Source organism: Euprymna scolopes, chromosome 9, assembly GCF_053919585.1.
Source record: "Euprymna scolopes isolate OS-2025 chromosome 9, ASM5391958v1, whole genome shotgun sequence".
NCBI lineage: Eukaryota > Metazoa > Mollusca > Cephalopoda > Sepiida > Sepiolidae > Euprymna > Euprymna scolopes.
In genome coordinates, this window is record NC_136490.1 from 41,316,167 (window position 1) to 41,343,479 (window position 27,313).

At 31.8% G+C, this 27,313-nt stretch overlaps 1 protein-coding gene across 1 annotated transcript; it reads left to right on the forward strand.

The window, feature by feature from the left end:
- The first annotated feature begins 6,655 nt into the window (after positions 1-6,655).
- LOC145284525 (uncharacterized) lies at positions 6,656-25,090 on the forward strand. Its single transcript, XM_080133412.1, has 2 exons — positions 6,656-6,792; positions 23,738-25,090. The coding sequence occupies exon 2, from the start codon at positions 23,764-23,766 to the stop codon at positions 24,688-24,690; it is 927 nt and encodes a 308-aa protein (XP_079989538.1). The 5' UTR covers positions 6,656-6,792; positions 23,738-23,763; the 3' UTR covers positions 24,691-25,090.
- Positions 25,091-27,313: the final 2,223 nt, after the last annotated feature.

Genomic DNA, 27,313 nt, shown 5'->3' on the forward strand with positions numbered 1-27,313 from the left:
TTTTTTTTTAGGTTGTACTGTCATCATTTTTTAACGAGTTTCAGTTAGGTTAGGGGAAGCCGAACAGGAGGTTATGCAGAATATCACACATGCATCACAAGTAGACCATCAGCTGACTCTCCATCAACTAGGACTGTGGCCTCAGGAAAGTCCACCGGGGATGAGTGCAGGGTCCCTTTCCATGCGCGCCATAGCACTGCAAACATCCCGATATTATACAACTGTTGATGGAGCAGCCGCTCTAAGCGCTATCAAAGAGTTAGAGCTCCTGTACTACCAGTCGGAAACAGCAGCCAGTAACTGTCAATCCGGTACCCTCAACCCATCAGAGGAAGGTCAACCCAATCTAATTGTTCAGGCATATATGGTACTCAAGCATTCTCAAGTGCCCAGCTTTAGGGGTGGGGTGTGTCGGGAGTGGGGGGAATGGCGTTATTTATTGATCTTTTATCTTCAATTTGTGATATATAAAACTTTGGTGAGTAAATTAATTATTTACTTTTTAATAGACATTTCAAAATGGAGGGGAGCGTGAATTAAAAAAAAACTTTTTCTAAAATATTATATTCAGTTTATTGGAAAGAGCATAAAATTTCACATTGACCCTGAAAATATCGTAAAAATCGAATCAATAGAAAAATTTTGATAGATTTTTAAAGTTTAAAAATTGAAAATACTAAACTCGTAAAATTCAATTAATTTCATTACTGCTTTTTAAAAAATTAAAAAAAAATTTTTTTATTACTTTTTATACAAGTTTATGTTTATCTTGAAAGTATAATCCATAAAGAAAATAAACAACCCACTTTTAAACGAGAAATTACGAGTTTTTTTTTAATATTTTATTCGCAGTTTTGTGTTAGGGGTGTCAAAAATTCCTACAAAAATTCTGATACACCTAGTGATACACACTTAAAATTACCAGAAAATAGAAAACTTACAATAATTTTCAAAATATTTGTTCAAATTTCATAAAAATCAGGGAAATGTTATGTTCTTCCAGTGTAACAAATTGCACTTCTCTGACCTGCAATAAAGCGATACACAAGGTTTATTTGAATTTTTTACATTTTTTAACGTTTGTTGACTTTTCTGCTAAACCCCCGAAAATAGTTATCTATCTTCTTTCAGATTTGCCATTAGACGCTATCTACTTCCTGACCAGAGTCAATAGACCGAATTCAATAACGTTAGCAGGTTACATTACTTTAGTTCCTCGGCCTTAAGACGAGTTTCACAGCCTTAGTTTTAATATAAATCTATATATATAAAAGCCAAAATGTGTGTATGTATATGTGTTTGTGTGTTTGTATGTCTCGCAAAAAAACTTTCCACACGGGTCACGGATTTTCGCCAGATCGGTATCATTTTAAACTTCCAACCTTCACCCGACAAATATCGAAAATTTGACCAAAAACGTTAATTTTTTCACCTTGAAATCATCACTTTTCTACAGGGGAGGGTCAGCAAAAACCCTCCTCTCATGACAAATTCGCTTCTACGCATGTGTCATACGACGTCGTAACCTGATTTACTTTAAATATTTGAAAAAGCGACACAATTTCGGCGACGTTTTCTTAGCTCAGTTGCTTAGAGTGCGACCACATTATCTAAACGTTTTGGGTTCGAATCGTGGTGTGAAATTTTTTTAATTTTAATATTGAAGCAGGGTTATTTAAGCCATTTTTCAAACGTTCGTTTTTCTGTTTTTTTTTTTTACTTCGCTTATTCTTTGGTTTTCATTAACACCACCCACCCTGCCCAACCACACACACCTCTAAACACCCGGGAAACGCCTGGTACCCACCGCTAGTATAAAATAAAAGATAAAGATATTTATTTCCTAATTACACGTTTCATTTAGAGTTATGCGTTGTTCTTTCTAGCTTTGACATGCTAGATATCTACACGAGCGGCTTTCCGTCGAGGTGACAATCGTCGTGTTTTTTGCTTAACCCTCCCTACATTTCCTTTTTATTTCTCTGTCTTTTTCACATACTTTCCTCTTTCTTCTCTCTTTCCTCAAATTATCCCCTCCTTTCTCCATCCTTGCTTTCTTATATTTTTGTATTCCCCCCACCATTTCTAGATTATACCTCTTTTCCTTGCCCACTGTTTCCCTTCTTTTTCCCTGTTGTTTTTTTTTTTTTTAAATAAATACGAAAATCGCTATAAATTTGTCCCATTAGCTCATTCAGGCGTTGAACCTGACTAGCTTTTCTCATTTCATGAAGCCCTTTATCGTTGAAATAAAGTTATAATGAAATCGAGTTTTGCTGTAAGGTTGATTAAAGTTGAAATAAAGTTATAATGAGATCGAGTTAAGTTTGTGTTGTGTTTTTCTTGGAACCTTTATGTATGGTCTGCGCACTGAGTTCTTTCACTTAAGATTTCCTGCAGAAATTGCTCTATCCTTTACGGATTAATATTATATAATTATATTAGCAGGGGGACGGAGCGCCCGGCTTTGCCCGAACGTAAAATACGCTTATATATATTTTAATTTGTCTAAATTTCGTATAAATTATTATAGAGTCGTGATTTCAAAGGAAAAAAAAAGTATTTGAGTGCCATCAGTTAGAAACCGAAACCGAAAGCCAGACTGTAGCATTCAAAGCTGGTGACGTTACTACTGCACAAACGTAACACGCATATGAACTGATAAAAATTAAAAATAAACTGAGATGAATGTACTAAAATAATTTTTCAATTTTAACCCATTTTTGACCCTTTAAAAACTATTTGAATCGGCTAAAGACATATAAAAGAACGGCCCATAAAAAATCCAATCATTTGAGGCCGCTAGCACTGCTTTGCGACTTTTAGTTTTGGAAGAAATAGAGTTTGAAAATATGGAGACAGGCAGACAGAAAAACAGACAGGCAGACATATAGCCTTTTATATAGTAGATTATAGTAAACGAGCTTTGTCATATATATATATATATATATATATATATATATATATATATATATATACACTAGTTCAGCCCAGCTTTGCTCGGGCCCTATGTACTGTACACAGCGTTATGCGCACATATATATATATATATATATATATATATATATATATATATATATATATATATATATATAATTAGTTTTTTTGGGAAAAAGAAATCCATCAGAGTGCTCAGTTATAGAGGAAATCCGAAAATAAGAGCGTATTTATATTATATATTTTGTTTACAGAAAGTTTTTTTTAAAGGAGACAAGTCATTGGTACCGTCGGTTTCAAGCCCGATAATCATGACCATTTTAAATACCTTTAGGAAGCTCTCTTCAGCTAATACTCATACAGAGATGAGTATTGGCTGAAGAGAGCTTGATATAGGTATCTAAGACGGTCCTAATTATCGGGGTTGAAACCGACGGTACCAATAACTTGTCTTCTTTAAAAACTTTCTGTAAACAATATATATATATATATATATATATATGTAGAGAGAGAGAGAGAGAGAGAGAGAGAGAGAGAGAGAGAGAGAGAGGGGGGGGGAGAAAAGAGGAGATAGAGATCTCTACCTAGATAAAGCAATCATCTTATAATTTAATGGGTCCAAGTATAGTTTATTCACATAAGATTAAAGTGAAAGAGAAACTACATTCAGTTGAGCCAATCAATGTCCTAGTTTTATTTCTTTCAACAACTTTGCACTTATTAACTATATTCAAAATTAAACATTTCTTTCCAAAGGAAAATCATTGACGTTTCTACGATAACACTTGTGTTCCACATCAGAATTTTGACTTACATTTCTTCCAACATTCCTAATTATTTTATTTATTATTGACAGTAGTTATTAGAAGCTACAATAGTTGGTACTAAGTTTATAGAAAATACATAGGACAATTTTAACAGTATTTTTATTGATAGTTTGAACTATTTTACTTTCCAGATGGAAGTTCTTCTCAAGAATTCGGTAGTATTCTTAAGGTATGTTGCTAAGAATGTGCATGCTGTAAGGTGGATTAAACCAGATCGAATTTCTTTCTTTTTTTTCCTGATAACACTACTACTAGTTGGTTGGAACGGAGTCCGCTTAGAACTTGCCATTTGTATAGTTTGTATTTATTTTAGACTTAAGGTTGCCTATAGCCATACTAAATGATATAATGTGACATGGTTTCCTATTCTAAAGATAGTGTTTACCTTATTTATCCATAACATAATTATGCTTAATCCTATATACTGACGTAGTAGATGCTTCATTGTAATATTGCTTTTTATTGTTGAATAACTGCTCACACACACACACACACACACACACACACACACACACACACACACACACACACACACACACACACATATATATATATATTGGTTAGGTCATTAGTTTATAGTTTTTTTTTCATCAACATGAATTTTCTTTAGCTTTATTTATTCTTGAGGGGAGGAGGTTATGGGCAATCTCCTTAAAATCTATATGAGGCTTCGGCTGAGAACCGAATCATAAGTTAAGAATGACAGTAGAGAAAATGCTGTTTTAAATGCCCCAGACCCTCAAAAATGCAGTTTCAAACTTAATTCTGAGAGACCAACAACGAACAAAAAAAACAAAAAAAAAATGCTATCTGAAACTTAAGCCTGTCAAGCGAATGAAACTGACAGTTCAAGTTTTGTATCACAGACCAACGAAATTATTATTCCAATCTTAAGCATTACAGACCAACGAACATTCTATTTTAAAATGAAGCATGGCAGACTGAAGAAAATGCCGTTTTAAACTTAAGCATAACAGGCTGCCAAATGCTTTGTGTAAAATTAAGAATCACAAGTTAGTTTTTGTTCAAGATTCCCCTATATTAAAAATAAGAAAAACAAAAACAACGAAAAATCTGTACTCGTGACGAAACAAAAATATCATATTCCAAAAAATCGCGTAAATTGATCAAGTAATTTATATAAGAATCTAAATTTTATGCGTAACTGAAGAGCGACAGACTTGTGCCGAAATTTTTAACGCAATCCTAACAAACAAAGGAAGATAACTCAACAATAATTATAACTTGCGAGATTTTTGTTGTAATATCTACGAATTCCCATTAATCGTTTAAAAATTATTTTCTTGATAGAAATATAATTACTTGATCAATTTACGTGATTTTCGGAATATGATGTTTTTCATTCTCCCAGAGGAACATACATCATACAAAATTTTCTTTATTTACTTTTTTTTTAATATAGGGAGGAATTCTGAACAATAGCCGACAAACCAAGTAAGCATCAAATACCATTTAAAACTCAAGCCTGACAAAGGAACGTTACCTCAATTGTTATTAATTCGTACGTGCGTAAAATCTTCCCCGGGCCGGGTGTTTACTTTCCTCATATAGCAGCAAGATGTGAAACAAGGATGGAATGTGAGAACCCCCCTCCCTTCAAGGTGAGAACTTAGATTGAGAACAAAAATAGTTTGAATTAGAGCCTTTGTATTCCCCGTTAGACACAATAAGCCGGTTCTTAATTTGAAAGGGGGAGTTAGATCAACTCCAAAACTTCTTGGTCTTTATTCAATTGTATGAAGCATAAATGTCTTACTTGTGTGGTCTGTGACACAATCCATTATATTTCGGGAAAAAATTCCCCCTTTTCAAATGGTGGATGTAACGGATCTATTCAAAGAATGCTGGATGGAAGAGTGATCAGAGTTCATATATTAGATCCATTGCCCTTTCTGATTCTCGTAAAGTCGTTTCTCTTTCTCAATCTAAACACTTTCTCACACCAGAGGCTATTCTCCATTTCTACAAATTTAATATCAGACCATATATGGAGTATTGTTTTAAGCTGGTGAATCTCTATCTCATTTGAAAAGTTCTTGATAAGGCACAGAAACGTATATGTAATTTGATTGCCCCTCCACCTTTTTTTCTTTATTGCGACCTCTCTCTCACAAACGTGATGTTGCCAGTCCTAGTCTTTTCTATAAATATTATTCTGCATTTTAGAAAAATTTCTGATCCATTTGGCTGCTTCTTTTGTTCCAGCTCGTTTGACTTATTGGTCTAGTGGTCTTCATCAATTCGCTATTTTGATATTTCATTTCTATTCTATAAGCTTTTTTTCCAAGAAATGCAGTCTTGTGGAACTCTCTTCCTGGTGACTGTTTTCTCCTTTCCTATGATAGTCTTTTCAAGACTAAGGTCAATAGGCATCTTCTGTCTTTTAGATAATCATATTTCGTTCTCGTTAGCTCTTTACATTAAATGGTTTCACGCTTTGTCTGGAACGTTTTCTCACAAAAAAAAAAAAATGCTTGGGAAGTTGCACTTGCTAGGACTATTTCTTATATCATCAAAGAAGAGACTGGTGGTTCAAGTCAGCCCCATAGGTTGTCTGTAATTGTAATGGCGAATCCCGGCTGGCACAAACATATTGCCGGCAACCAGTGAATGAAAACCAATCGACAAAACTTGACATGAATTGTCATCCGACTCTTAATTGTAATGAATTCAGTTGGTGACCCAATTGCTATCCTTTTTAACAATTTAGTCAGATTCTGTGATTTTTTTCCCAAGTTTCTAATTCTCTACACATCTACCAAGACCACCTCGTTCGTTCCTGCACCCCGCGTTCACCTATGTTCGCCATTCTTTCTTTCTTTCTTTTTTTTACCAATTATAGAACCATTATCATGCAACCTTTCTTCCTGCTTGATTTATAAGTTGCCGCCCAGACGCGTCTCTCTCTGTAGCTCCTCTATGCCATTCTCTTTTCGCAGTTGACAACATTGGGCAAAATACGGCAACCATAAAAAAAAACAACAAAAAAACAGAGCGGCATCGTTATGTGAGTTTCTATTTTCTTTTACTTGTCATTTTCAATATTAGAGATAATATAATCATCTTACGAACGTTTTTTTTTCTTCCTTTTTATCATTGCAATTATATTTCAATTGATGCACGCACGTAGATACCAACTGTCAAACAATCACACAAAAAATCAACGCACAAAGAGCTCCGTCTCTCTCTCTCTCTCTCTCTCTCTCTCTCTCCCTCTTTCTCTATCTATCTGTCCACCTGTCTCGCTCTCTGTCACTCGTTCTATCTCTGTCTCCCTATCTATCTATCTATCTGTCTAGTTCTCTGTCACCCTGTCTGTCTACCTAGCTGTCTGTCAATCTCTCTCTCTCTCTCTCTCTCTCTCTCTCTCTCTCTCTCTCTCTCTCTCTCTCTCTGTCCCCTCTCTCTATCTCAACCAGTTTTTTTTTTCACCCTTAACTTGGACTTAAGAGGCTACTAATTGGGATCATGTCTATAGGAACACTATGTAGGGAGTTGATCAGCGAGATGCCTGTTTACATTACATTTAAATTTCTGCATGTTGGTACATCCAGGGAAGCAAGAAAAAGGAAGGAAATTTCAAAGTCTAGCAATTCAAGTGAAGAAACTATTAAAGTAGAAGACTTTAGCAAAATAGTTGTTAAGGGATCAAAAATAGGTCAAAATTGAAAAAGATCATTATACATTTGTACATCCATCTTAGTTATTCTTTTTTTTAATTTTTAATTTTTAATCAGTTCATGTGCGTGTCACGTTGGTACAGTGACGTCACCAGTTTTGAATGCTGCGGTTTTGCTTTCGATTTCGATCCTAGCACCCAAATACTTTTTGTTTTTTTTACTTTTGAAATCAAAACTCTAAAATGAAAATATCATATTTAAGCATATTTTATGCCCGGGCAAAGCTGGGCGCTCCCCCGCTAGTCAAATAAAAAAGACATTAAAAAAAATCGTTTTTGGCATCGGAAAATAGGCACAAATTTTTCCGATTCCAATACCCCCAAAAGTTCTGATTTTTCCGATTCCTGGTTCTGATTCGTCCCAACACTAACGTTTACTTATTCAGGCGTGGCCAACGTAAATAGAAGGCCTTTCTATTAAAGTAACCTAACCCGGTGACGTCACAGAATAAAGTATGATTACTACGGTAGGTGTGTCAGAAATTTCGTGAAAAATAGTGAATAATTCAACCCTGTCTTTCCAAGCTTATAACTACTCGAAAAATGTAATTCAAGCCCTAATTTTTTTTTCAATTAAAGGAGCAAGGACCAATGTTTCATTAAAAAAAAACAAAAAAAAAAACCAACAACGTTTTTTTTTTAAAAAAGGTTTTAAACTTCGGACTTTACAGGTAAATTTCTAAAAAACACTACTTTTTTTGTTTTAAATTTGAATATATTATTTATTGATCTTTTATCTTCAATTTGTGATATATAACACTTTGGTGAGTAAATTAATTATTTACTTTTTAATAGACACTTGAAAATGGGGGGGGGCGTGAATTTAAACAAAAACGTTTGTCTAAAATATTATATTCGGTTAATTGGAAAGAGCATAAAATTTCACATTGACCCTGAAAATATCGTAAAAATAGAATAAATAGAAAAATTTTGATAGATTTTTAAAGTTTAAAAATTGAAAAATATTGAGTTCGTAAAATTCACTACTGTTTTAAAAAAAAAATTTCTATTACTTTTAAAACAACTTTAATAGTTTATTTTGGAAGTATAATCCATAAAGAAAATAAACAACCCACTTTTAAAAGAAAAATTACGAGTTTTTTATATTTTATTCACAGTTTCGTGTTAGGGATGTCAAAAATTCCTACAAAAATTCTGATACACTTATTACTACGGTTAGGCGATAGACGACTAATACGAGAATTATTTTTAAACGAGTGCATATCAAAAGTAATAATTAAAAACACTTTGAAAATATAAAACTTTACAGTATTTTCCTGGCAAAAAAAATATTTCTATTTAATTGCACGTGTACAAATGTAAAATAAACCATTTATATTTTGGAAAATAAAATACAATCACCTTTGGACCAATTTCATAAATTCCTCGGCAATTTCTTTGAGAATTGAAACAGAAAATAACTATCCTCGTAACAGTTGTCGATCGCCTTACAATAGCCATTGTACTTTATTTTGTGACGTAACTAGGTTACGTGACTTTAATGGAAGGGCCATCTATTTATGTTGATCACTTTTGAATGAGTAAATATGAGTGTTCACTGTTCACACTAATCACCTTAGGCACCCCTACTAAGGAATGTCGGCGGGGTGCTCAGAATTTTTTGTTCGTCAGTTCATTTCTATCTCCTTCCTACAGTTAGAATATGCCCCATTGTCCCAGTTACCACCGTATCCTCATTTAACCATTATCCTCGAGTGGCCTTCGGGTCTGGATAAGTAGCGAAAAAAAAAGTCTCTGCTTTCTTTAGGTCACCGTTTCTCTTAATTACAAAATAGATTTCTCTGAATTCTTCTAGTTTTTCTTTCAATCGTCATTCAAGTGTTGATACTTTTCACCTTTATTCCATATATTGTGATTGAAAACAATGCCTGCGTTTAGTTTGCCATCGGGTTAACATGTCCAATAAAGATGAGTTTGTTTTTACATTAATTTTTGTCACACCACATCAAATAAAGCCGTTAAAATGTAATAGAAACAAGTAAAGCATACATGGTCCCCCGTGAGTGCACAGTGGACGAGGCATAAAAAATGTCTAAGTTCAGCATTTGCACCCCCCCCCATTTAGCCCCAAAAGTCTCCAGAGGACGTAAAATCCTGGTGTAAATGAAAAAACGGTGCAGATTTAGGCCCTAACATATGTTAAATTGAGTTCTGCACCATGCAAAAAAAAAAGTCCATCATTTGCCCCCCCCCCTCATTTAGGCCCGAAAGTCACCAAGGTCTTAACATATTTAAATTTGAGTTCAGCACCATGCAAAACTGCTAAACAGACATACACAAAAAATTTTGGGACAAATATGGTAAAATAGTCCCAAAAATGGAGTGTTTGTATTAGCCATCAAAAGAGCCTCTGGTGCACACCCAAAAGTTATCGCCAAGTATAGACAAACAAAATTATATAGAAATCAGTTTGTTAAAACGTTTCAGAAAGTTTTATAAAAAAATACAAGGCATCAATTTTTTTAATAAGCACAAAAGTGTCAATTTTAGCCATTTTAACCCGAAAGGCACTCCTGCGGCGGGGGGGGGGTTCCATAAAATACGTTCTGTTTTTTTTTTACTCATATCATGCTTAATGTTTGTGCAAAATCTAAAAAAATTCCAAGGCGTAGTTATTGAGAAAAGTCCACCCTCCTTTTGTCAGGAGACCAATAAGATCGATTTTACATTTCAATTACTAAACATTAAATATTTTCATGCAATGATTAAAGTTTATGAGATATTTTTGTAGGTTTGTCATAAAATGACATTTTTGTTGATTGTTTTACAATTTTTCGCGGCATTCAGATATAAACGTTCACACGCAATGATACGCATACATATTGACAGAAACACACACACACACACACACACACACACACACACACACACACACACACACTTTGTCAAATTTAATCCATAATATTCTTTTATAATATATATTTCATTATATACTAGCAGGCCGTCTGGTGTTGCCCGATCGTAAAATACGCATAAATATTATATTTTAATTCACACAGAAACTGAGACATGTGCATTCACTTCTTTTAAGTAAAAAACAAAATAATACTCGAGGTGAGATCGAAACCAAAGCCTAAAGACAGTGAGTCAAGTACGACAACCATTAGGTCAGCTTGACACGTCATTCAAAAAGTTGTTTCAAACCTAGTTATTTATAACATAACTAATCTGTCACGTGAACGATTCACGCATGCGCATTCATGAAACAGTTGACAAACAGATAAAAATTCGATTGACTCCATGTACCAATTTTTTCAATTTTTACCCCTTAGCAGCCCTTTTTTTTCGAATGAAAACCGATTGAAAAGTTTCCCACATGTCTGAATACTCTATATACCAAATTTCAAGTCTGTAGATCAAAAGTTCGTTGAGTATATAGGTTGAGAAGTGTCCTCACACACACACACATACACACACGCACCGCACACACACACACACACACACACACACACACACACACACACATATAAGCAAACAAGCAAACAGATTCTCACTTTTATAGATTTAATAGATTATATACATAATGATATATTCTATTATAATATATGTTCACTCCTATTATATCTCTATCTCTACTATTATATAAAAAGAAACTTTGTCTGCATGTGTGTTCGTTCTCTATAGACTCCGAAAAGGCTGAATCGAGTTTTTTTTTAAATTTTACACAAATGCACTTTATGTGTCTGGCAGTTCTTTTAGATAGGTTAGTATCGCTAATCGTTTGACCAAAGTTAACGCCTTAAAGAGCCTAACATCACAAGTGCATTTGAGAAGTTTTATTGCCGCACAAGAAGAAAAGCCCAGTATATCAAATCAATAGTATGCTCTTTTATATGACAGGCGCGCCTTCAAAATGAATGCTTCTGGTTTAGAGCGCAATTTAACCATGATACTTGATACTTGCATTTTAAACGTTAATTAAAGCTTTTATATAAAAATAATTTTATAAAATCAAAAATAGGTTCTCTACAGTGCAATGTAGACTACAATGTATTGTGAACTAAGTAATTGCATGGAGGATGGAAAAATGTGTGATTTTACTGATTTTTAAGATAATAAAATATGGGAGGGTGAAACATTCGTTGATCCTTATTTTTATCAGGCAATGTCGGGTCTCCCTGCTAGTATTATATATAATACTATGTATTCAATTATAATTTCTATTCTATTCTATATTAAATATAATACTATATATTTTATGCTAATATATATTCTATTCTATTATATATCATTATATATTTGATTATAATACATATTCTATTCTGTTCTATTATATATATTATGTATATATTATATATTCTATTATAATATATTCTCTTCTATTTTATATTACATATAATATTATATATTCTATTATAGTACATATTCTACTCTATTATATATAATAATATATATTTTATTATAATATATATTCTATTCTACATTATCTCTATATAAATAAAATGAACTCATTTTTTCCCGTGGGATTTTGACCTTAATAGGATTAAAAATCAAGATATTTCATGCAAATATAATATGCACAAACGGCAGAACAATATCCGAGGTGTGTTATAGGCTTATTATTTCTCAAATTCCTCGATAATCTTAGATTTCTATACATTTTCTGCTGAGAAGTCACGGCCAAAATCGGTTAAGATCAATGGAAGTGGTAAAATATTTTCTCTCTTATAAATTCCTCCTCCCCCTGCCACCACTTAACACCGTTTGGGGATCGTTCACAAGGAACAGTTGAGAAGAGAACACCGATTTGGCTTCGTAGTTCTTTCATGTGAAGTTATTTAAAATCACTAAACTAAGCTGCAGTGCTCTGTGGCGTAGTGGTTAGCGTGCTGGACAATTCACATTATATTTTCACGTTCGCGCCGACCTACCGTAGTCGTTTTTTTTTTGTTTTTTTTCCTAAACAACTGGAATGGACTTTTCTTGGTGGCCGAACTGTTAACGTTGCAGATGTTTTTTTGTTTTTTTTTTTCACACTTTATTTTCCTACTTTTACTCATGACTCCGGGTTTGATCCTTCCTACTTACCTACCATAGCATTTTTTAAAACTCCCCCTCCCGTCCCGGAAACAAATACTCGGGCAACGCCGGGTACCCCCGCTAGTATATATATAATACTATATATTCTATTATAATAAATATTTTGTTCTGTTTTATATTTTTATAATATTATATATCCTATTATGATATATATTCTAATCTATATTATATCCTATATAACATTTTGATTGCAGAAATTCACCTCTCGACCAAAGTACCGTAGGTCTACAACAACAGATTCCACATACAAATTTATTGTCTAGACTATTAGTCAGTATCTTATGTGACTTTAGAACCACTTTTTATTCACATTTAGTCATTGTAATAAAATCTTACATTTCATCATAGGAGCAACATCATCACAATCGCAATCATCTTTAGAGAAAGTAGTTCCTATTTTTCCTTCTAAATAAGAAGTTCTCCCACTGCCCCACTTATCCCCGGGAGGAATACTCCACTTCCAACAGATATTAACGGGATCATATACTCATAGAATACAATGATTTTTTTCATTTCCCAACTCAAAAATAATAAATTCTCCCTTCTCACATTCACCAAATCTCATTGGCTGAGAGCTGACAATTCGTTCATTCCAGAATCTAAATCTTATTACAAAAATGAACGCCCCAGAAATTTTCAAATATGGTGTCACTCTCTATCAGAGGCAATCGTTTTAAATATAATAACCCAAATACAAACATGAAAACCAACTGGGCCACATCGAGACATGTTCATGAGCCAAGAATTCTTTTATTTTTTATATTAAATATACTGTAGATGTAATTGTTCTTATACAGTTACGCTACCGTGCTAAATCTTTTGTGTTTACATAGATTGTAATGTTATTGTTAAATACTGTTTTTCGACACATCGGCACATGCTGATAAGCCATTATTTCAACATTTTAAAGCTAAATAAACTCCCTTTAAAGTACGATTGACTAAAATTCTTTCTTTATACGCTAAATAAAAAATAAAATGGATTAATCAAATAATATAGCCAAAACCCGATTTTGCTGAAACCTTACACAGTTAACTATATTGCTTGATTCTAACATTTAATCATAACCAGAAATTGACAGTTCATATACTTCAAAATAACCTTATGTGTGATTTTAAAGCCTTTAAACTGTTTATTCCTGACTATTTGCATAGAATGTGCATGTGTGTGCGTGTGGATGTACGTCTGTGCATGTGTGTGCGAGTGTATGTACGTGTGTGAGCAGGTGTGTGCGTGTGTGCATCTGTGTGTGGTTGCGTGTGTGTGTGCGCGTCTCTTGTGTTTGCGCGTGTGTGCTTGCATGTGTTTTTGTGTGTGCATGTATATTTTTTGTGTGTGCATGCATGTGCGTGTGTGTATGTGTTTTTAGTGCGTGGGTGGGTGTGCGTCTGAACGTGTGTGTGGGCGTGTATGTGTGCGTGTGTGTTCTTGAGGGCTTGAGCGTGTGTGTGTGTGTGTGTGTGTGTGTGTGTTTTGTGCGTGAGTGTGCGTGCGTGTGTGTGTGTGTGTCTGTTCTTGTGTGTGTGTGATCGTGCATGTGCATGTGCGTGTGTGCGTCAACCAGACTCAGACACGGAAACGCACGGCCGGATGGGCACAGTTAGTACGCAATATTTTATATTGTATCATAATATATATTCTGTTATATATATATATATATATATATATATATATATATATATATATATATATATATATATATATATATATATATATAATACAATTTTATATTGTATCATAATATATATATATATATATATATATATATATATATATATATATATATATATATATATATATAATACAATATTATATCACAAATCGGGTATAGTTACATGAATTTTCTTTTCTTTTATATATTTATTTATATAGTTATTGTTCTTATTTTCTTGCTCCCCCTGAAGGGAAGAATGAGGCACATGATCAATTTTCAATGTAGAGAAAATCAAAATCCCAAAATCAGGCACTTTGGATTGAACAAAAGTAAAAAAATTACCACAGTCTAGAAAGATTTCTTCTCCAGTGATCGAATACAAAATATGTTGGTGGGAGATAACTCCAGCCGAGTACTTAATTATTAAGAAAATTAAAAGAAACGATTATTACCGACTATTGGATATATTTAATATTTGATATATTCAATATTTCATGTATTTAATATTTTATAAATTTAATATTTAATATATTAAATATTTTATATATTTAATATTTCATATATTTAATATTTCATATATTTAATATTTCGTATATTTTATATTTCGCCTATTTAATATTTCACATATTTAACATTTCACATATTTAATATTTCACATATTTAATACTTCATATATTTAATATTTCATATATTTAATATTTCACATATTTAATATTTAACATATTTAATATTTCACATATTTAATATTTCATATATTAAGTATTTCATATATTCAATATTTCATATATTTAATATTTCACATATTTAATATGTCATATATTTAATATTTCATATATTTAATATTTCATATATTTAATATTTCGCATATTTAATATTTCGCATATTAAATATTTCATATATTTAATATTTCACATATTAAATATTTCATATATTTAATATTCCATATATTTAATATTTCGCATATTTAATATTTCATATATTTACTATTTCACATATTTTATATTTCACATATTAAATATTTCATATATTTAATATTTCATATATTTACTATTTCACATATATTATATATTTACTATTTCACATATTTTATATTTCACATATTAAATATTTCATATATTTAATATTTCATATATTTACTATTTCACATATTTAATATATTTACTATTTCACATATTTCATATATTTACTATTTCACATATTTTATATATTTACTATTTCACATATTTTATATATTTACTATTTCACATATTTTATATTTCACATATTAAATATTTCATATATTTAATATTTCATATATTTACTATTTCACATATTTTATATATTTACTATTTCACATATTTTATATTTCACATATTAAATATTTCATATATTTAATATTTCATATATTTACTATTTCACATATTTTATATATTTACTATTTCACATATTTTATATTTCACATATTAAATATTTCATATACTTAATATTTCATATATTTACTATTTCACATATTTCATATATTTACTATTTCACATATTTCATATATTTACTATTTCACATATTTTATATATTTACTATTTCACATATGCCATAAAATATTTACTCATTTGTGTACTCACTTCTTTTTTGATAAAATATTTACATTCTCTACTACTATATAAAATGAACTTATTCCGTGTGTCTGTGAGCTCGTTTTCTATGGTCTCGGAAATGGCTGGGTCAATACTTATGATATTTCGCAAGAAGGTACTTTATGTGCCTGGCAGTATTCTTAGAAAGTTTTTGTATCTGAATGTATTCAATAACTATCGATAAACGATAATGGAAATAATCTGATGAAAGAAGGAACATCTTGACCAAAGTGAACATCTTACACAGCCTCATATAACAAGTGCTTTTGAGAAGTTTTATTGCCACACAAGTCGAAAGGCTCAACATATAAAATCAACAGTATGTTCTTTGATATGACAGGGGCGGGTTTGAAATGAATGTTTCTGTTTAAAGCACAATTTCACAATGATACTTGCCCTTTTCATTTTAAACAAATTCAAGCCATTATCACTGCACAACCAGTAATGTCAGACATATTAAATAGACAGTAGGTTCTTTGGTATGACAAAGGCGCGTTTAAAATGGATGTTTCTGTTTAAAGCATAATTGAAGCATGATACTTGACTTCCGCATGTTAAACTTTGATACAGGCCATTATAATAAAAATAATTTTATAAAATCAACAGTAGGTTCTTTACAGAATGATATAGACTACAATGTATTGTGAACTTAGTTACTGCGAGAGACATGTGAAGCTTTCTTCAGGTGCATCTCGATGGCCTCCCAATTAGAGCAATCAAACAATCGGGTTGTTTGAAAAATGGGCGATTTAATCGATTTCGATTCTTCGGGACAAGATCAAAGTGTAGTATCTGTTCCGGCAGATACTGCAAGCTATGAATAGCTATGACTAGCAAAGACCAGATGTGGGGGCAACCCCACATGCCTGACCTTTAACCAGCTCCCATTTCCCACCTCTCGGGAGCTGGTCCCCTTTTTCCCTTCCCCCTCCCTTCACTCCTCACATTAAAAATCGGCCTTGTGCCTAAATTTAAGTTAAATAATAATCAGTATTTATTACCTTCCAGGAGAATAAAAAAAAACAAAAAACAAAAATGAAATAAATAAATAAAATAGAAGTGAATATATGTGTAAAACAAATAAATAAATAAATAAAATAAATAAATAAATGAATTTAAAAGTGACAATTGGTAAGTGACAAGAAACTGGATCTCATAAAATCAGGCAAATATAATAGAAAAGATATCTTCAAGCACCTGGTATAAATTTATAAGATATTGTTCAACAAATATGTTATAAATAGTTGGCTTGCTTAGCACATATTGAACAATTCTAAAATATAAATTGAATCATAATCTAACTGAAATCACAAATAGTATAAATTAGAAACACGAGGTAGTATTTTATAAGAAGCTTCCATAAAATTGGCAAGCATTTATATATATATATATATATATATATATATATATATATATATATATATATATATATATATATATATGTGTGTGTGTGTGTGTGTGTGAGTATATATGTATGTTTGTATAGGCGATATATATATATATATATATATATATATATATATATATATATATATATATATATATATATATATATATATATATATGAATATGAATATACTTGAATTAACAAATGCAAATATATCTAAACACACAAGGGAATTAACTATTAAAATTTTCACTTAAATTATCTCCCTTTGACTAGGCCAAGAAACTAGTAGAAAACTGTCCTTTTATATACGAAATAACTTCTACTTGAAAATCTATAAACTTAAAGCATAATTGAAGCATGATACTTGACTTTTATGCTTATATATATATATATATATATATATACATATATATATATATATATATATATATATATATATATATATATATATATATATATATATGTATATATGCCTTATTAATATTAGTAAATTACAATTTAAAAATCTATCAAAATTTTCCTATTGGTTCGATTTTTAAGATATTTTCAGGTTTAGTGTGAAATTTTATGCTCTCTCCAATAAACCGAATATAATATTCTAGACAAACGTTTTTATTTTTACCCCCCCCCCATTTTGAAATGTCTATTAAAATGAAAATAATTAATTTTCTCAGCTAAGGTTTATATATCACAAATTGAAGATAAAAGATCAATAAATAAAATAATCTAATTTAAAACAAAAACAAAAGAATAGTTCTATGCAAATTTACTTATAAAGTCAGAAGTTTAAAACCTTTTTTTTTTTAAAAAATATGTTGATTCTTTTTTTTAAATTAAACCTCATATTTTGACAATATTGTCCTGTAAAAATAGGACACCGAGACCGACATCATTTTTTTTCTATTTCATTCAATGGTGTTGTTTTTTTAGAATTTGAAAAAAAAATTCATTGTATACAGGAGAAATAAAATATTTAAAATCAAAAACTCATGTAATTCTTTTTTAAGAGAGAGAAAAAAAAAATGAAAAATTTGTTGCCATTTCTTTTTTTTTTTTTAAAGTAAACTTAATTATTCAATTCAACTGATTTTTTTTTTAAAGTAAACTTAATTATTCAATTCAACTGATGAGTGAAATGTGATCATTTTTCAAATACGGTGAATCAATCATAATTGACTAACTTGATTGTTGACAGCAAACACATGTCAGAAATTGAAAGGGGAGACACATATCAGCACTTCAAATGTTTGTTTCTTTATATAGTTACTATCGAGATTACTTTTGAAATATATTTATGTCTAATGTGTTGTTTTTACGTGTTTTTTTTTAATGGCGACATCTGACACTGCTAGTGATGACGTAAATTTAAGATGTAAACGTGACTTAGAAATAATTCAAACACGATGTACGACATATAACCGTAATCTTTCTTTTCCATTATTTTCACATGTATTTGTAAAAACTCTTATTTAATAAAAGGACAAATATTATTTGCATTTTTAATATACTTTTTTATTTATTAAAATTTCCCGTTAATTTTTTTTAAGCAAGCGAGCGAGAGAGAGAGAGAGAGAGAGAGAGAGAGAGAGAGAGAGAGAGAGAGAGACAGACAGACAGACAGACAGACAGACAGACAGACAGACAGAGTGAAAGAAAGAGAAAGAAAGTGTGAAGAGAAGGGGGAGTGCGCGCGCGTGCGTGAGTGTGTATGTTCACTCCATAAAATAGCACATTATTTCCAAGGGAAACTTTGTTATGGTTAAAGGGGGGATAATAACTGGTTAAACTTAAAAAAAGAAAAGAAAAAAAAGTGAATTACTTCTTGCCTTTAACGTTCACAAACTAAAAAAATATAATATTATTCATATAAAAGTAGATGTTATAGCTTTCTAAAGATCTAGACAGCTTAAATTATATTTTAATAATATAATATTGAATAAGTAAATATAATAAGTTGTATGATCAGATGTGTGTGAGTTCGTTCTCTATGGACTCAAAAACGGCCAGGGCGATTTTTTATAAAATTCTACACAAAGGTATTTTATGTGCTTTGCAGTATTTTTTAGATAGGTTTTGTATCGGAATGTTTTCGATAAGTATCGATATTCGATAATCGAAATAATCTGATGAAAGAAGGAACAGAAGATTTGGACCAAAGTTAACACCTTACACAGCCAAACATCACAAGTGAATGTGAGAAATTTTATTACCGCACAAGTCGAAAGTCCCGACATACAAAATCAACAGTAGGTTATTTGATATGAGAGGTGCGTGTTCGAAATGAATGTCCCTATTTAAACCACAATTTTACCATGATAATTGACTGTTTCATTTTAAACTTAAATTCACCGAGAAACAATGTTAAGATAAACAGCATATATATATATATATATATATATATATATATATATATATATATATATATATATATATATATATATATATATATATATATATATATATATCAGGAGGTCAGACGTAGAACATCAAGCTTATGTTCTTTGATATGAGAGGGGCGCTTTCGAAATGAATGTTTCTGTTTAGAGCACAATTGAATGATGATACTTGACAATTGCATTTCAAACTTTAATTCAATCCATTATATAAAAAATAATTTTATAGAATCAACAGTAGGTTCTCTATAGCATAATATACTCTGCAATTTAATATGGACTAAGTCACTTCGGGGAGGCATGTGGAACCTTCTCCTGAGCACCAAGATGTGTCCCCAACTAGAGCAGGAAATCAATCGATTTGATTGAAAAATGTGTAATTTCACCGATTTCGATGGCAATAAAAGAGGAAAGTGATGATGAGCAAGCAACAAGGCCACCATTCGCCCATGCATCTACCACTAGTCTCTCCCTCTTAGATAGGGTCCAAAAAAGAGTTGTCAATCTAATCGGTCCCACATTATCAACTAAGCTCCAGCCGCTCTCCCATCACTGCAATATTGTATCACTGTGCCTAAAAATATTTTAATGAAATGTGTTCTGATGAACTCATTTCACTTGTACCCCCTCGACATACATATCCCCGACAAACCCGCTTAGCAATAAGATCTCACTCTTTCACTGTTGTTATCCCTAAATGCCAGAAAGCTTTCTATTCTAATAGTTTTTTCCCCTCGAACAGCTAGACTTTGGAGTTCCCTTCCTGCTGCCTACTTCCCTGGCTGTATTGATACGCAGAAGTTTAAATGTAACATAAACAAATATCTTGTTAATCTTTTCTAGACATGGCCCAAATAGTAGCCCCTTGTGTCTAAGTGGTGATATGTTTTGTAAGAGGTGAAAAAAAAAAAAAAAAATAGAAAACGGCAAACGTGTCATTTCGGCAAACCTTCAGATCAGTAAGTAATTTGACATTAGCAAAACCAAAGCTGCATCATTGGTTAGCATAAATTAGAAAATATACAACAAATATATAAGAAACTTTTTAACAAAAAACAAGACATCTTCAAAAGAATGAAAGACCAAAAAATCAATCAATTAATTAGTTAGCTAGCCAAACAATTTAATTAATGAAATTATTATCGTGAAGACAAAGGAAGAATTTGGAATTCAAGTGTGAATCATTCAAGAGTAAATTGATTATAGTGCAATTCAAAAACTACTATTTTCAAATTTATGCAACTAGTGATGCATATTTTTGTTTTACTAATGTTTACCATCCGATGGAAAGAACCTATCTTTGAAAATCCATGAGTTAAGAATTTTTCTTTTATAATTTCCTGTTTGAATTTTTTATGGATCTATAAATATTTTAGTTTATTCAATTTTAGTTTTGATCAACAATTTTTCCTATTCTCATCCTACTTTCTCTCTTTCAGGAATCATACATTATCTATATTTAAACGCAATGATCGATAGGTCTATCTTGAGTTTTCTTTGCGTAGTTTTTTTTAGGAAAGATTAGTTTTTGTCTTCAAATACAAGTATTCTATCTTACCTCATAAGAAATCAAGAAATATATATATATATATATATATATATATATATATATATATATATATATATATATATATACTAGACTACCCGTGACCCGTTGGGTCAGTATGTTATATTAGCTATGGAATTCATGTATGAGCGTGACACTTGTGAAGTAAAGAAAATAGTTTTTTTTTTTTTTACATAACAGAAGCATTTCTATGAAAGTATATTAAAATGAAAAATCACGGACGGATCACTCAAACATGAAAAAAAAAATCCTCCCTATTCGTGTAAAGTTACCTCTTTTTCCAAATAATCGCTCCAAAATCGAAAATTAAACATGATTTTCCTACGAATCGAACGCAGACGAAAGTCATTTAGCAGCAAAAACGCACATGAACATACCAATGAGAAATATAAGAATGAAAAACCCATATTGGAATCCTTCAACCAAGTTATAGAAATTTCAAATCTAAAAAAAAAAAAATAATTAATAAAACCTGAAGCAAAAAAATAAAACCTAAATAAATGAAATAAAACTAATATTGAAACAGATTAGTAAATGTGTCAAGAAATTCATCGTTCTCACACAACTATTTTGTATCTAGAAATGTAAACAAAAAAATAAAAAAGAAGGAAGGAAGGAAGGAAAAGGGACTGATAGAGAGTAGTAGTAGTAGTAGTAGTAGTAGTAGTAGTAGTAGTAGTAGTCTTGGCTTTACTACAATTGTTCTTATGTTTGTCAACGGGTTAAAGTTGTTTAGTTGTAAGAAAATAGCGACAGTATAGTTGTAATCAAGAATAGTTGCAAAACACCCCCACTCTTCCCATGTTAAATAATAATTTTGAAATAATATCGTTAATATTTCAGTGCGCAGGTCAAAATCTGCAAAAGAAGCGATTTGTGTTTATTTGTTTACGTTGTTATGGGTTAATGTTTATGCACACATGCACAACCGGATGTCGTAAACCGGAAAGTGGGTTACATCTACATCACTCGTTACAAAGTCATTTGAGTTTTATAATTATATATATATATATATATATATATATATAGACATACATAAATATATATATATATATATATATATATATATATATATATATATATATATATATATATATATATATATATATATATATACTAGCTGTATATACCCGGCGTTGCCGGTTTGAAACATGTTGGCAAGCGGAGGGTTTAGTCCCACAATATAAGATACACCGAATATCTTAACTTCTTACAATCTTCCTGAAAGTGAATCATAGGTTGGATTTATGGAAGCAGAAAATACATAAATTTTCGTCTATGAAAATGAAACGGGAAATAGCTTAAAGGGAAATAACTTTTACAGCTTAAATAAGTGAACTTTTTTTTAAATGCAACGGATACAGACTGATGATAATTGAAAATAAATTAAATTAAAAATAAATTAAATCAAAAAATAAGTTAAATAAATCAACTTTAAATATTTCTAAAAAGAACAAGGAAAACAATTTTATTGCCACAAATAATTAATAACATGGAGCTTATTAAAATAGATTTTCTTGAATGTAATATGTAAACAACGTCATTCCTTGAATGTAGATTCCTTTTGAATACATAGGGGAAACCCTTCATACTGAGACAACTACTATTTTGGGGAGGAGGGGGGGGCTAGTTTTCCTCCATATCAAAAAAGATCTTTTGTCTAATTTGCTTTCGTGGGGAAGCAAATAAATACCCCTTATCTTTTGGGATACTGCCAGAGTGCCCCCTTTTTTTGCCCAGGCATATAAAATCAAGATTATGTTCTTTGATATAAGAGGGGTGCGTTCAAAATGAATGTTTCTGTTTAGAGCACAATTAAACCATGATACTTGACTTTGGCATTGTAAACTTTAATTTTAGCTATTATATTTAAAAATAATTTTATAAAATCAATAGTTGATTCTCTACAGTGCAATGTAGACTATAATATATTTTGGACTATGTAACGCCTGGCACCAGGCTGGTTAGTAATAAATAGTGATATTTACAACAAGAAATAAAATAGGTTTAAGGCTCCCAAAATTCGTACCAGTACTGTCCACAAGGACCTGTGGCACAGTGGTTAGAATACTTGGAAAAATCAATTGTAAAAGTGATATTATCCTCAAGGCTGAATGTTCAATTCTCAGTGTGAGCGACTAAAAAATACAATTGTAAATCACTTAGGACCTTTATCCAGTCATGAGAGTATGCTACCCCCGTGAAGTAAATAAAGAGTTCCATTACGAAATTCCATCCCATTAACAAGATACACCTGAAGAAGGTCGTAGGTTACATCAATCAAACACATTGTGAAAATAAAACTCAGGATGAGAATAGTAGTTCAGTGAATGCAAATCATACGATTTCTAATGGAATGGCATTAAAATAGAGGCATTGAAATAATATAAAATTAGGAGCCTTGTTAACACAAGGTATTTTTATTGATTTGTTTTAAGTTAATGTTAGATTTTTCGGATTAAAACTCCATCTTCAGAAGTGACCAAAATTTTTTCATGTTTGTTTTTAACATCTGTTTTGTAATTGTAATCCAGTATTTATTGTTATTTCGTATATATATTGGTGTTAATGACCTTGTGTTTTTTTTTTTTATTTCAGTGACCCAGCAAGAACAATACTACATTATGGAAATGGAGGGTCTAGATTATACCTATAACTTGACAATTATTGATTCATATCCTGAACCGTTGGAAGCTGGTGGTATGAATAGCTATTCCTTGTTCCAATGTATAGTTTACGTAATTGAGGCCATTCTTTATATGTTTATTACTACTGCAATTGCCTCCGATCGAAACCGTTATCAAACAACCTTCTGGTTTACCCTCCTAAATTTCTCCATCACATACATTGCACTAAATCTCCTAAGATATTTTGGAGAAGTACACGTCGTCATTTATAATGAGTCGAACAAATCTCTCTGCCACCTCGTCCATTTCTTGAACTCCGCTGTTAATGACGGGGGCGAAATGGCCATCATCCTGATCTGTGTCGACCTGATAGTCCAAAACCTGATGTCCGAACGCTACGAGAATCCGAAGTGTAAGATGTTCACCTTAATCCTCATCTTCGTGACATGGCTCCTCATAATCATCAAAGAAATAATCTTCCGAAAACATTCCGAAATAGAATTCCTTTGCTATCAATCCAACCCCCCGTTTGTTTTGTGGGGCGATTTGGTCTTCACCATTTTGCGTATTTTGATGATATTGGCAGCTGTTGGTGTCCTCCTGTACATTGCTCAAGCCAGTGGTCAACCAGCATCTGTGTTAGTCGGCTTGCTAGGTGCCCCCATTCTGGTCGGCTTTGTTTTGTGCTTCTCCACACTCTTGAGCGCCATCAATTATACAGTTTCCTTGGTCAACTTGCAGTCTCCGGAGACTTTATACATGTGCTCTTACTACATTCGGATGTTCTGCCCGCTGATCATTGCATTGCTGTGGCTTGTGGACAACAATTTCCGGGCTAGTATTAAAAGACTGATAACCTGTTCTACATGTCGTGAAACTGGACTTCAACCGACAGAGCACGAAATGACTACTGATATCGCTTAAAAGTCGCCCTTTATTCAGCACTTAAAAAATTTTTACTATTTGTTTTTTATTTTTAGATTGAACTGCCTCTGAACTCAGCGAAGAGAATTGTTTAAATTTAGCAACTGATTCATCAACTACCATGTTCTTTGATATAACAAGGACGCGTTCGGAAACATGCTTTTCTTTATTTTATAAACACAAATGAACAATAATACTTGAATTTTACCTTTTAATATCTTTAATTAACTCGTGCTGTTAATCGCATTCTTTTGAATTTCGGTGGATCATGAAGTAAAATGTATAAATAATGAATTGAAAATTGCCAACCAATTCTCAAGTAGAGCAAGTGCTACTTGTGCAGACTACGAACCCTGTTGTTTTTTTTTTAAAAAGATAGGATTTTCCAAGTTAAATTCAATTCTTGTGGTATCTTTTGTTTATGAAATTGTCCAGCATAGTTAAAAAGCACCCCTTCTCCCATGTTAAGAATATCAATCTAAATAATAACGTTATTATTTCAGCACGGTCCGTAAACTAGATAAATAACATTTGTTTCTGTGAGTTTCATATTGGATTGAAACAGAATACCTATCGCAAATTCGTGCTACTAATATTTATGCTGGCAAAGACGAAAGAATGGTGACAAAAAAACTTATTCTAGAGTCAAAATGTTAGATGCAATGTCCAAGTTTTGAAGAGAATAGAAAATGGACCTTTGATTTATTTTCAGCAGCCTTATTTTGTCCTTTAGTCCTCACATTCATGTTCCAGAAAAAAGAGGAAACAATTGCTGTTTTCTGGAGCAGAATCTATTCGGTCTAACACTTATCCCTGGTAAGTTTTTGACCTTAAAGTAGTAGTATTTCTTAGCTCCTTACATCAAGTGGCTTCATGCCTAGTTTGGAGTGATTTCCATAAAAAATAAAGAATCTGACTTCCACGCTAATCAGGTTTCATAGTGGTTTAAAAACATAACGTGTTTATCAACTGAGCAGTGTACTACTACTATTATTGACAGACATTTATGCAGATGACACTACCATCCATGGGCACAGTCCAAAGGACGGAAATGACCAGGATCTCTCTGATTCTATCACCTCTGATCTTCAGCGCATGATGCAAGGAGGGAAAAGGTGGCTGGTTAATTTTAATGCATCTAAAACAAAGCTTCTCTCTTTCCATCAGCAATGCTCTTATCCCCATTTGACCCCAATTAAAATGAATGATTCTTGTCTTGGGGAGGGTCCATATTTTGACAAGATTATGGGTCTGACCTTCACTCCTGATCTGAAATGGAGCATATATATCAAATCTGTTGCCAAGGTCGCTGGAAAAATAATTAGATCATTCTACCGCTCCTATAAATATCTCACTGCTAATGCAATCCTTTACGTCCTAGGATGGAGTACTCTTGCCACATCTGGACAGGAGCTGCTCGAAGCACCCTATCCTGCCTTGACAAAGTTCAAAACCAACTTTGTAACCTAGTAGGCAATACCCTATTCCCTTCCTTGCAACGTCCATCCCATAAAAAAGACGTTGCTAGCCTGTCTTTGCTTTATCCTTATTTTCATGGCAATTACTCGTCTGAGCTCCAATCTATAACCCCCCCCCCCCCGCTGCCAAACTTTCACAAAAAACACTCGTCTAGTAGTAACCATTATTAATAATTTTCCCCACACTCTATCTGTGCCTAAACCTAAACGTGGATTCCATGAACAAAGCTTTTTTCCTAGAACTGCACGCTTGTGGAAATCTGTTATGCTGACCTGTTTTCCAGCTTTCTACAATATTGTTATCTTCAAGTCCAATGTAAACAAGTTTTTGTTGAGTCGTCACCTTAAGTAATCAAATCTATAAATTTTCGCTACTAACGATTACTACATTATTGTCCCAATGACTAGCGTACACTTATTAACCCTTCTTCTTGAGTGGCCTCTGGGTCTTGATAAGTGGTGACTCCTTCGTATATATATATATATATATATATATATATATATATATATATATATATATATATATTAAAGGAAATACATGCAAGATATTAGTAAAAAAACAATTTAAATACTTACGCAGAATACCGCCCATGGTATTTTCTTTAAACAGGATTTTCAAGTTAAAAAAAGTCCCACTTTTGAATGAATTTCTAAATAATAACATTATTATATCAGCATGGTCTATAAACTGCACTATTACCACACAATTATGTTGAAATTTTTCTTTAAAATTTAATCAACCTCAGAAATTACTTTGCCTTGTTTTGGGTTGCTATTTACTTAACTCCCCACACGGGCAGAGTTTCATACAAGGTTGGTTTTTAATGTGAGGAAAATCCATCTCCTAAGAAAGAGACATTTTGAATTTGTGTCAATTTTTTATTTTTTTTTTTAAGTGCTGCAGTATTGATTAAATTTTAAAGAAGAATTTCAACATAATTGTTTGGTAATTCATGCTGATATAATAATTTTATTATTTCGAAATTCATTCTTAACATCGGGAGTGGGACGTCTGCTTCAACAACCGAGCAGAGGAAAGATTAATTGCAGTGCCAGAAGAGATACCACATCACCTTGATCCCCTTCAAAACACCACATGAACTCCATGCACCTCACTGGGTGAAATGCATGGCTGGGCATTGTGA